Genomic DNA, 13,335 nt, shown 5'->3' with positions numbered 1-13,335 from the left:
AAAAAAAAAAAAAAACAACTGTATTTTGAATGATTACTTGGGCTTTAGTGTGTAGGCCACATTTTAAATTGTACTAGATGAGAGACATTAGGGTGTTACTACCATAGTCCAGGTGAAGTGTAAAACTGGCTGCAAATGAAGAGGAGGGGATGTCAGGCAGAAATTTAGGAGGCTGATTTAAGTTTGAGTTACCAACTGGACTTGACCCTCAATGAAAGAGAAGGGAGAAGACAAAACCATTTCCTGATTCCTACCTTGAGTGACTAGATGGACGATAGTCCCATTATATAGGATAAAGATAAGTAGACCAGAAATAAAGGCAGAAGCACATGTGGGAAAAGAGGTGCTATAGGATCCTCAGACAGAGAAGTTGTTAGCTTAATAGTGGTTTAGAGCTTAGGAAAAAGATTTAATCTGGAAACCTAGATGGTAGTGAACTCAGTTTCCCAGGTCATGAATATAACATTGTTCAGGGAGAGTGTGGAATTAGGAGAACACTGGGGAAAGCCCTGTGTAGGAGCCAGGAGACCAAAATAACTTCAAAAGAACCAAGAAAGCAGTGTCTTCAAAGAAAATAGAATAGTGTTGTGTTAGTTTGCTACTGCTATGTAACAAATTATCCCAAGCTTAATGTCTTAAAACAATACTCATTTATGACTTAACAGTTTTGGGGATCAGAAGTCTGATGCAGCATGACTGGGTTCTCTGTTTAGATTGTCAGATTTGCTTTCAAGCTCAGTCTTGTTGGCAGAATTGCAGTTATAGAACTAAGGTTCGTGTTGTCCTTCTAGCCTGGAATCTTGGAGGACCATCTTAGAATTCTGCTTACTGTAAATGTTTTATGAAGGATAAATGGCAAACAAAATAAAATAAGAATTGAGAGTGTTAGTTGGTCATTGATGACTTTAGTAAGATCAGCACTTTTAGCAAGGATGCTAGGGGCAGAAACCACATGCAGTTAAGTTTGGGAGTCAACTGGAAATGAAAATAGAACTAGGACCTAGAGGTTTCTTTCAAACTTCCTGTCTGGAATGAGAAGGAGAATGCTGGGAGTAATTGATGAACTAGGTCTCCAGGAAACTATGAACTCTAGACTATAGATAGAGTGATTAATTATGCACCTGTAGGGGAACTCAACTTCCTCTGAGATAGAAGGGAAAGAAGTATTGTAGGGTTTACAGATAAGTTTGTAAGGGGGACTTGCTGATAGGCAGCTGAAAAATTGAGGGCATTTCTGTCTAATAGCCTCAGTTTTCTCTTAACAGGTTGGAGGCAAGGTCAATAAAAAAACAAGTGAAGTTTTAGAATTACGGCTTTGTGGCTAGGTGGCCTTTCATAAAATTATTGAATGAATGAATGAACTCAAAGCTTATGGAGAGGCAAGAAACATGAAGAACTTCAGGTGTTCTCCAGATTGCCCACCAAACCACATTTGACTCATCTGGTTCCCTTTTTGTTCCCTTTCCTCTTGTTATGTTCTCAAACTTAGTCTGATCTAGAATTACTTAATAGGTCCTCGCTTAGAGGATGTGGATTTCCTACTTGTAAATTGCCTTAGGTTTTAACAATCTTAAAAGCTTTCTAGGTTACCTAGGGGATATCTAATTTACCATAGATGACCACAATTACTTTTACTTCCTTAGATTGCGAGGTATTTGAAGTCAAGGGACTTTGGCTTTTTTCATCTTTGCATGTAACACAGGCTTGGCATTTAGAACCCCCCCCCCCATTTATTTCTCTAGCTTCATGACCTAGACTTAGGGCTCCTCTTTTCACTTGGCCAGATTGTGCTATTTTTTCTCTTTATCATACAGAAGATAGTCAATCTTGTAAGCTTTATGTATGTAATACATATGTGTGTATGTATAGGTATGTATAAAGTAAGTAAATATATATGTAAGTTTTATAAATTTAATGTAAATATAACAAAAATACAGAAAAGTACATAAATTAAGTGTTCAGTTTTTTGAAATTTCAAAGTAAATATACCTGTGTAACAGCATCCAGTTTAAGAAATAGAATATATCAACAGCATCCCTGCAGTCCCCTTTTATAAGTCCCCTGCCAATCATTATTTCTCTGCAGAGCTAAACACTATGGTGAATTCTAACCCATAAATTAGTTTTATTAGAACATTATATAAATCGAATCATATAGTATGTCCTCTGCGCTGTTGGGCTTCACTCACCATTGTATTCATGCAGTTCATCTATGTTGTTCTATACAGTAAGAATCTCTTGATTATCTTTGCCTTATGATATCCCATTATATGAATCTATCAGAAATTTACTTATCCATTTGATTGTGGATGGATATTTGGGTTGTTTCCAGGTGTGGACTATTTCTGATTAATGCTGCTTTGAATACATCTTTTGGTGAACACGTTTGCCTTTCTGATGGGTATATATCTAGATGCAGAATTGCTGGATCATCTGGAGTATGAATGTTGCTTTTTTTTAAATATTTTATTCATTTATTTGACAGACAGAGATCACAAATAGGCAGACAGGCAGGCAGAGAGAGAGAGAGGAAGAAGAAGGCAGTCTGCCGAGCAGAGAGCCCAATGTGGTGCTCACTCCAGGACCCTGGGATCATGACCCGAGCCAAAGGCAGAGGCTTTAATCCACTGAGCCACCCAGGCACCCCTGAATGTTGCTTTATAAAAAAATATTTATTTGGGGGTGCCCGGGTGGCTCAGTGGGTTAAAGCCTCTGCCTTCGGCTCAGGTCATGGTCCCAGAGTCCTGGGATGGAGCCCCGCATCAGGCGCTCTGCTTGGCAGGGAACCTGCTTCCTCCCCTCTCTCTGTCTGCCTTTCTGCCTACTTGTGACCTCTATCGGTCAAATAAATAAATAAAATCTTAAAAAAATCTATTTATTTGAACATTGGGGAAAGTATATGCTATGGTGAGTGCTGTGAAGTGTGTAAACCCGGCATTAGGGGTACAGACCTGTACCCCTAGGGCTAATAATACATTATATGTTAATTAAAAAAATAAAAGATTTTTTAAAACAATAAAAAAATATTTATTTGAGAGAGAGAGAGAGAGAGTGCATGCACACTTGTGCCTGCACAAGCAGGAGCAGGGAGGGCAGGGAGGGGCCAGGGGAGAGGGAGAAAGAATATAAGCAAGAGCATGCCATGGGGCTTGATGCCACCACACCATGATAACAACCTAAGCCAGACTGGAGCCCAAACCAAGAGTGGGATGCTCAACTAACTGTACTACCCAGATGCCCCTGAATGTTTGCTTTAATAGGTCCTGCTAAATAGTTTTGTAATGGGTTTGTATAATTGTATTATCCTTCCATCAGCAGTATTTGAGAATGAGGTGCTCCCACATCTTTGCTAATATATGTATTACCTGCCTTTTCCAGTTTAGCATTTTTGGTTTTATTTTGTATTTCTTTGATGATTAGTGAGGTGATCATATGCTTTTTTCCCCATATGCTTTTGAGCATTTGATTATCTTTAGTTGAAGTCACTTGTCTTTTTCTTTGGGATAGTTACTATTAATTTGTAAGGGTCCTTTATCTATTCTGATTACAAGTCTTTTGTTGAAAAACGTACATATTGCATATATTTCTCTCATTCTATGAGTTTTCACCTTTAATTCTGTCCTTTTGGTAAACAGATGTTCTTAATTTAATTTGTTTCATTTATTAAATTTTTTATGTACTCTTAATGGTTTTGTGACCTGTTGAAATTGTTGCCTTGGCCAATGTCATGAAAATATTCTTCTATGTTTTTTTAAAGGCTTTATTGTTTACCTTTTACATTTAGACCTACAATCCATCTGGAATTGATTTTTGTGTATGGCATGGCAAGGGTAAAAGTCTTTTTTGGCATGTAGATATTCAGTTGACTTCAATATGCTTTATTTAGGGCGCCTGGGTGGCTCAGTGGGTTAAGCCGCTGCCTTCGGCTCAGGTCATGATCTCAGGGTCCTGGGATCGAGTCCCGCATCGGGCTCTCTGCTCGGCAGGGAGCCTGCTTCCTCCTCTCTCTCTGCCTGCCTCTCTGCCTACTTGTGATCTCTGTCTGTCAAATAAATCAATAAAATCTTTAAAAAAAATGCTTTATTTAAAAAAATCTTTTGCTACTGTAGTATTACTATTTTCATAAATCTGGTGGCCATACATATTTGGATCTTTTTATGGACTTTTAATTTTATTCCATGTGTATATTTGCTTATCATTGTGCCAATAACCACAGCCTAATTACTATAGCTTTATTATAGGTCTTGATATCTAGTAATGTAAGTCCTCTAGGTTTATTATTTTTTGCCATCTAGATTGCCTTGGCATTCTTGGCCCTTTGCACATAAATGTAACTTTGGTACAACAAATATTACTGGATACCTAGTTCTTATGTGTTAGGCAGTGATAGATATTGGGAATATAGCTATTAATATGATAGGCCCAATATCATAATAGATATTGGGAATATAGCTATTAATATGAAAAGCCACTCACATAGACTGAGATGAGAAAATAGCCTCAATATTTAAAGTTAGCATAGAAGACTGAAAGCTAAGGAGAGAGAGCAACAGCATGCCAGAGGGCACGTAACCCCAAATGTGAAAAACAACAACAACAACAAGAAAGGACAGCATGAAAGAAGCAAAGGGAAAGTATATCTAGAAGGTGTGGTCAGTTATGTCAGTGTTCCTGCAAGATCAAGCAAGATAAAGACTGACAAAATATCCACTGGATTTAGCTGTAGGTGCTGTTGTGAACTTAAGCAGTTTTAGGGGTGTCTTTATTAGACTGTAAACTCTTAGATGGGAACAAAGTTCCCTGCTCAGTTAGTGCTGGGTTTCTATTATTTCATGATGATAACCAAATGATCTATATAGTGTTTCCCATGATAAGGGTCAAAACCAAAAATGGCTTTCTGTTTTATACCACTCCCTTTCATATGCATTCATGAAGCTGATGAAAAAGTAATTATTCTTCTAAATGGAGAATAATTTTAACTTATTCAAAACTTGGCTGTTTTAGATAATCCAAAACTATATTTCATCCATCTACCCATCCATTCATTTATTCATGCATCTATTCATTCATTCAGCAAACATCTGTGGAGAAACCACCAATTAACCAGGAGTCATAAACATTGTGCTAGAGATATAATTAGGGAAGGAATGGAAGGAAGCCTAGAAAGATGTATTTGACCCATGTGTATCCCAATGAGTTAACTCTGCAGTGTCTGTTTTTACAGCTCTCCATGACTATTCCAAGGGATATATAGTTAAGCTCTGTGACCTGAAGACAAAATTTTAGAAAGTTCTTCCTTTCTGGTTAAATAAAAAACAGAATTTAAGTAGAGGTCTTTATCCTTGTTGGTGGTCATCCTATAATTTATTGTTTGCTTATTTATTTACACCTTGGTATTTATGTTTGAGTCATTCTGTTATCCTTTTTTACTTTTTTTTTTTTTTAAAGATTTTATTTATTTATTTGACAGGCAGAGATCACAAGTAGGCAGAGAGGCAGGCAGAGAGGAGGAAGCAGGCTCCCTGCTGAGCAGAGAGCCCGATGTGGGGCTCAATCCCAGGACCCTGAGATCATGACCTGAGCCGAAGGCAGAGGCTTTAACCCACTGAGCCACCCAGGCACCCCAATCCTTTTTTACTTTTTAAAAAGATTTTATTTATTTGAGAGAGAGAGAGAGCATGAGGTGGGGGAGGAACAGAAGGAGAGGGAGGAGCAGATTCCCCATTGAGCAGGGCTCAATGCCCAACTCAGGACTCCATCCCAGAACCCTGGGATCATGACCCAAGCCAAAGGCAGAAACTTAACCGATTGAGCCACCCAGGTGCCCTGAGTCATTTTCTTTTTATATTTGAATGCTCATTTCAGGAAAGAAAGAGGGAAAATTACTTCATTTTCAGACACAGTATAATTAAATATGGGCAGTGCTAATTACTGATTGCCATTTATCATGGATCAGGGCCAAAGTTTATTTTTCTTTATTGTGCGAATTATTATTAGACCTGTACTTGGGGTCAGGTGGATAAAGAAGTGCCCAAGTAAACCATTTTCAAGTACACTTGAATAACTTGATAATTTCTACCAGTAAGACCTTGACATGTTGGGGCACCTGGGTGACTAAGTGGGTTAAAGCCTCTGCCTTCAGCTTGGGTCATGATCTCAAGGTCCTGGAATCAAGCCCTATATTGGGCCCTCTGCTCAGCGGGGAGCCTGCCTCCTCCTCTCTGCCTGCCTCACTACCTACTTGTGATCTCTGTCTGTCAAATAAATAAAAAATTAAAACAAAACAAAAAAAACCTTGACATGTTAATTATAAATAATTTTAAAAATCTATTTTTTAAAAACAAGTCTTTGAGGGTGCGTGGGTGGCTCAGTCAGTTAAGCTTTGCCTTGAGCTCAGGTCATGATCTCCGGGTCCTGGGATCAAGCCCCACATTGGGCTCCCTGCTCAGTGCTGAGTCCCCTTGCTCTCACTCTCTCTAATAAATAAATAGATAGATAGATAGATAGATAGATACCCAAGTCTTTGTAAGGATTTTATGAGGGATTTTTTTTTTTAAACCTAATTGATATATTTGAAAATGTAGAAGTTTGGTAGGTTAGGGAAGTCTTCAGGAACAAGATTAACCTTGAGTGATCCTGACAGACAGACTCTGGAATACAAATGATAAATACAGCACATTGGCAGAAATGAAGCTTTCTTTAGGAGAGCAGAGGAAGAGAAAAAAATGGGGAATATAAAATAAGTTCACAGTAGGAACAAGAAGGTGATTTTAGTTCTTTTAAAAAGAATGTTTCACAGGTTGATTCACAATTTTTTTTCCTCATAAATTGTTTGGTTTTTTTTCCTTAGAAATAACTAGAAACAAAGACCACTAACAATGCAAATTGGTAGTCTCTGGTGATACTTTAATTCTAATTGGTGAAAAAAGGAAATAGAGAATTAAGACAGTTTTAAATGATGGTTAACATTTTTCTTCCAAGTTCAGTCAGCACAGTCATCAACTGACATTTACTTTGAACCCCTTGGGTGAATGGCATTGAACCGAATCCCACAAGAAACAATATCTTCTACCTACATGAGCAAACTGGTAGTTGAACTATTGCTCTCAGAAACTATGGATAGTAAGAGTTGATGCTAATATGTTGTGAGATTCCAGCTTTGGAGTCATGAGTTAAGATAGGAAAAATATACAATATACAAAATATACAATACACAATATACAAAAAAATTTTTTTTGAAAAATAGAAACTGTATTTACTTTTTGTGTTGAATAAAGAAGTCACTGTCCTATGCAATGAAAACTAAATGTCAAATTATTTTTTAATATTTCACCAAATATTATTTTAGCTTAAAAGAGTTGAATTTTATTTGATTGATCATTGTATGAATAATGCAAAGTAAACTTTCATTTTGACAAGTAAAATAAGGAGGTGAGTTGATTCAGAGCAAAGCAAGTAGAATCTTAAGTGATTTGTGCTTTCATTGAAAACTCAAATACAAAGAAATCTTGGTGGATAAGATGTCAGAAATTTGTGACTGAAGCCTGTTTTCACCTGATCTCCACATTTGATATCACATTTAATATTAAGGCATTTTTCATTCTGTAATACTACAAATGTTTCTTTTAGGGATTGTCAGATTTTAAGTATTTATCTTTTCCTTATTCTCCCTCCTTTTCTAATCCCTCCCCACCCCAATCTCTTTTTGCTCCCGTAGGGTTCCTATTGCTGGCTACCCAGTCACTACCATTCTAATACCATTTAAGGTAGCTCTGCTGGGTTTATTTATTTTGAGTCCTTCAATCCAGTTTCTCTTTTAATCTGGATTCCTAAATCAAACCGATAAACCCGTTTGTTTTTCTCATTTCAAAAATTCGTGATTCAGATTGGTAGGAAAATATAATGTAATCCGGGCGCAACATCTTCCCCTTGGAATCAGTATTTGCGAGGCTTCCTTCTTTCCTTGGCTGAACGTGCTTAAGTCAGGCAGAGTACCTAGTGAAGGACTTCAGCCCCCACAGTTCCCTGTGTGCGCATGCCCTCTCTTCTTACAGTTGTCAAAGTGCTTTTGCCAGAGCGGTCACATAATCAACCTGAAAGAAGAAAATAAAATACTGTACAGTTTTTAATTTTATCGATCCTTAAAAACTGGACACTCAAAGGTAACTGCTGCTAAGAATTTGTTACTTGAGATTGGGTGATTGCATGCAAAGGAAGATCTATTGTGTGTGTGGGGGGGGGAGGGGAAGGAGGTATCTATTTCTCGGACTTTGCTGTAAATAAGAAAAAAGAAAAAGGAAAAAAAAAAAAGAAACACACCCAAACAAACTATACAAGCAGTTACCGAGAGACATTGCATTTTAACATTGTAAATATTATCTTAATCTTTTGCTTTCCTTTTGTTTTAAAGGGTCTTATTTATTAAAAGATGGGCTTGACCTTGACAGAGTGAATTTATGCAGAAAGTGAAATTTATGTCTTTAAGCAGTGTTGAGAAGAGAAATGGGTGTTCCTGGTATGATAAAATTTTTAAAATTCAGTAAATATACTAATTATAGCCTTCATAAAAGATTGAGTCCAGCTTACTTTTTAGCTTTTTTGCCATAGTAGAGCATTAATTTTTCCATCAAGAGCATGTAGTTTAAACTGAAGGCATTAACAAAAAGCATTGATACAAGCATTGGGAAAGCTGAGTGATATTAAAATTATAATCAGGTACATATTTCAGCCATGATGATATGGCTATTGTAAAGATAATTCTAGCCCACTGGAAGCAACTCAGATCTCAGATTATAATGGTTTACTGCAGCACTGCTTAAACCAAGTATGAAAATGTCTCTTTTTATGACCATTTCCTTTGGCAGCGATAGAACTTTGTGCTGTTGTGAATTCAAGCTCTGCTTGCCTCTTTGTGTCATATTTTCAATACTGATCAAAGCCATTGTTTTAGACCAAGGGAACTGAGGAAACTAAAGTCAATCTTATGTAGGTTTTATTGGTAATAGCTGGCAGTTTGTGAGGTATACTGGGCTGGGTTTGGGGGCGGGTAAAAGGGGTGGGAAGAGAAGAGAGCGAGGTGGCTATTAAGCATTTGCTTGAGCCCACTATTTTGTGTAGGAAACTTTAATATTAAAGATTAACCATTTTAAAGATTGTCTTTAATAAAATAATACTATTTAATCCCATTTCTTGATCTGACATATTTTGCTTAGTAGTTAAGAGTGATGGCATCTCCACTTTCCAATACATTTATTTTATAACGGTTATCGTGAGGATGTCCAAAGGCAGAGCTTCTGTGTGATTCTGAATGTCCTTTTGCAAGTGTTCTGGGAAAGATGCTTCTCCAAGTATCTGAGTTAATTAAGTAACTGCATTAAATATATTAATAACTTTGTTGCAATTATACTGAATCATCATCTAAAAATAATTATATGTTTGGTCATATGCTCCTTTAACATCTCAAAATATTTGCTTTTAGGGTCTCAGCACTGTAATATTCATATATTTAAAACAATTAACATGTTCTAAAGGACAAGGTAACTCAGTGATAACTATATCTATGGAAATCTCCCGATTTTGAGTGATTACTATTTTCATCCTTGAATGAGAAAACAGGCTGTATGGCAGAGGTGAATATAGCCCTTCTATGAGAGATGGAAAATACCATACGCTCCTTATATGGCTAAATGAAGCAGTGATGGCAGTGCACTATAATTACAATGTATGAGAATTTGGGACTTTGTACTATGCTATTTTTAACACTTTTGCTAGCATATGGTAATTCAGGGTCTTCCAACCATAATCTTTCATTGCTAATACCAGTGATAAGAGAATGGATTCTAAATTTGCCAGTCTTATGACCAAGGCAGCATCAGGAGGATTCAAAAATGAAAATCTGGCAACCCCAAAAGTATCTTGACTTTCTACTTAAATCTCAGGGGGATTTTTTTTTTTTTTAAAGCTCCGCCCCCACCCCATCTCACAGTCAGCCTTTCTCTGTCTTTGGCTCTCTCTGACCTCAAATCCAACCAGAACATTTCTCCACGCTGCAGAGAAATTCTCAGGCTCCTGTTGAGACCTGAACCGCTGAGAAGCCAAGACATTTCTTGTATGGCAGAATTGGAGACAAGAAGACCGGAGAATAAGCAGAAAAGCCCTAATCCTTAAGAGTGTAACGAGAAGCAAGCGGTTACAAACGTTTCAGTAGATTTTTACCTCTTTAAAAACGGTGTGGGTTTTTTTTTTTTTTTTTTTTTTTTTTTTTTTTTTAAATGTCTCCTAACAAAATGGAGTAGCTGCAGCTTCTGGGAGGCCAGAGAATGATTGTGCAGCTGAGTCCTCCTCCTAACAAATGCCAAGGATTTCCTCCCTCGTGGTTCGCCGCTGCTAAATGAAACAATTATCAACGCAAGAAGGCAGTTTGCTAATCAAGAGGGATAAGACTGCTGTTTCTTTAAAAGTGCCGAGCAGGGAAGGGGGAAGAAAGGGTCGTGTGCGGTGTCTTTTTAACCTTGCTGAAGGACGCAGCAGTATTTATTGACGTATGCAAATAACTGGGGGAGGGTGGTGCTTGGGAAAAAACAGGAACCAGAATCAGTTTCTCATTGCAGGGTGAACGCTCTGAGTTCCGGTGAAGGGAAAAGAGACGTGGCGAAATTGCTGTCTTTCTGTCTTATAAGCACATCTCTCCTTAAAACAGAAAAGGAACCAAGACATCAGAAAGGGTGAAGACGCTCTCACAGTATTTTTAGAGACCTTGCACGCGCCCCCTCCCCCCCCATCCCCAGCCCGACCTGCTCTTCTAAATGGGAGATTATGGATTTGCATTGCAATTGGCTAGTAGCGCTGGCACTGGATTTCCTCAAGTAAAACACCCGCCCGCTTTAGCGGGGGGCATTAACGATCACATTGACAATAACACGTCTCTCTTTTTTCCCGTTTCAGCTGCGCAAACCATGCAGGATGATTTACTGATGGACAAAAGCAAAACCCAGCCCCAGCCCCAGCAGCAGCGGCAGCAGCAGCAGCAGCAGCCCCAGCCCGAACCCAGCGCAGCCGAAGCCCCGTCCACGCCCCTCTCTTCAGAGACCCCCAAGCCGGAGGACAGCAGCGCAGTGCCGGCCCTCAGCCCCGCCGCGGCCCCGCCGGCCCCCAACGGCCCCGACAAGATGCAGATGGAATCGCCGCTCCTGCCGGGCTTGAGTTTCCACCAGCCCCCTCAGCAGCCGCCGCCGCCGCAGGAGCCCGCGGCCCCGGGCGCGTCGCTGTCTCCGTCCTTCGGCAGCACCTGGTCCACAGGCACCACGAACGCGGTGGAGGACAGCTTCTTCCAGGGGATCACCCCAGTCAACGGGACCATGCTCTTCCAGAACTTCCCGCACCACGTCAACCCAGTCTTCGGAGGCACCTTCTCTCCGCAGATCGGCCTGGCGCAGACCCAGCACCACCAGCAGCCGCCGCCGCCAGCGCCGCAGCCAGCGCAGCCCGCGCAGCCCCCACAGGCGCAGCCCCCGCAGCAGCGCCGATCGCCCGCCAGTCCCAGCCAGGCGCCCTACACGCAGAGGAGTGCCGCCGCGGCGTACGGCCACCAGCCCATCATGACCAGCAAGCCGTCCTCGTCCTCGGCTGCAGTAGCCGCCGCGGCCGCAGCTGCCGCTTCGTCCGCCTCGTCCAGCTGGAACACGCACCAGAGTGTGAACGCCGCCTGGAGCGCGCCGTCCAACCCGTGGGGCGGCCTGCCGGCGGGCCGGGACCCTCGCCGGGCTGTCGGCGTGGGCGTGGGCGTAGGTGTCGGGGTGCCCTCACCACTCAACCCCATCTCGCCGCTCAAAAAGCCCTTCTCCAGCAATGTGATCGCGCCGCCCAAGTTCCCCCGTGCGGCCCCGCTCACCTCCAAGTCCTGGATGGAGGATAACGCTTTCCGGACGGATAATGGTAACAATCTGTTGCCATTTCAGGTAATGCTCCAGTGCACCTGCACATACCTTCCGTCTACCCTGCTCCCTTTGCCCCTTCTTCCCTGCCATTTAATCGTCCACTGATTTTTGTTAAGAGGACAGGCCCCCTGTCCTCTTCAAAAGCCTCCATTTACCGGGGCTGCGCCAGTACCTAGGACAAGGTTGGGGGGGAACATTGTGACTGAAGAACCGTATTTAAGCACCCTGATAAGACAGAAAAAGGGCCTTTTTCTTTTGGTATATTTTTCTTTCACAGTGTGTGTACCTCTTGTTTTGACCTTCTTTGACAAGTAAAGGAGCAAATGTATGGCAAGGTGCTGGGTTGGTCCCAGGATGAGTAGGCTGAGATTCCTGTCATTTGAAGTAGCTACACATTTCAGGTTATGCAATCCTGGGTTCAGAGTGCCTCCTCAAAGCCATCCACTCCCAAACTACCCTGGGCCTACTCTTAAAGAGGTTAACAGCCCTTGAGTGGTGCTATTTCAGACAGTTGCATATGCTCAATTAAACTAATGTGAATACATGTGTTTATGTCTCGCTAAGGTGCTGGCATCATTAATAGCAATCAGCATATTGCCCCTACTGGGAAAATTATGAGTGTGAGATTCCAATAAACTCCCAAGCTCCTTCAGGGAACAAGTTGGAAGAGTGGAAATTCTAGGGGCAACCCTTCCTATGTTACCTAAAAGAAGGACTAAGACATTGTTTTTTTTCTAGAGCAAAGAGACAATAGGACGTGACCTTCAGAGCCATATTGCAATGGAGTCTATTTGCTAGCTAGCACTGAAATATTTAAAGCTGCAGTGTCCTTCAGATGGGTTATTTAAGAAGACAATGCAGATCAATTACACCATTTGAAACTGGGCAAAGTGAAAGTCTTGCAACTTTAATGAAAAATGAGCCTTGTGTCTTGGTGTTAAATACCAGTGAAAAACCCAGGAAGTGCCCCAGACAAAAAGGTTGAATGGAGTGTCCTTATTCTGTTCTTGTTTTCTGATCCAGCCCAGGGCCACATCGGTTGGCAGTGTCCTGAACATCTTGAGTTGGAAAGGGGTGGTGAGGGTGAGTGTTCACTGGGGGCTTTTGTTCTCAGGCAAACATTTTTCCTTCACTTACAATTTGATTTGGCTCTAAGCTTCTAGGATCAGTTAAAAGAGAAGAAAGGAAGGAGAGAGGAGGGCTTTGGATAAGACCCAGTTGGGGTGGTCAAGGAAATGAAATAAATCTTTTGAGCATTGCTGAAAAATGGCAGAACCGAAATTTGACAGAATTAGTTTAAAGTATCAGGTGCAATTTGGAACCTTCATTTTGTTGTTCTTTACATTTCAAATGTGATGTTTGGGATGGCTCCCATCCATGAAGAAGGAGATAGGGTTATA

General features: G+C 40.7%; 1 protein-coding gene across 10 annotated transcripts in view; it reads left to right on the top strand.

Annotated features, from left to right (window-relative positions):
• CPEB3 (cytoplasmic polyadenylation element binding protein 3) overlaps positions 1-13,335 on the top strand; it is a 193,726-nt gene that overhangs the window by 24,900 nt on the left and 155,491 nt on the right. For 8 of the 10 annotated variants that reach the window (XM_059398131.1, XM_059398138.1, XM_059398137.1 and 5 more), the window contains one exon: positions 10,944-11,956. In XM_059398131.1, coding sequence (XP_059254114.1) covers positions 10,955-11,956 — 1,002 coding nt within the window. In that variant the 5' untranslated portion in view covers positions 10,944-10,954. Of the gene's footprint in view, positions 1-7,958; positions 8,162-10,621; positions 10,724-10,943; positions 11,957-13,335 lie in introns of those variants that run through there. The other 2 variants (XM_059398132.1, XM_059398133.1) reach the window with 2 other exon arrangements.

The sequence above is a fragment of the Mustela nigripes genome, chromosome 4, assembly GCF_022355385.1.
Source record: "Mustela nigripes isolate SB6536 chromosome 4, MUSNIG.SB6536, whole genome shotgun sequence".
NCBI classification, from domain to species: domain Eukaryota; kingdom Metazoa; phylum Chordata; class Mammalia; order Carnivora; family Mustelidae; genus Mustela; species Mustela nigripes.
This window is presented reverse-complemented; position numbering and strand designations above follow the sequence as displayed.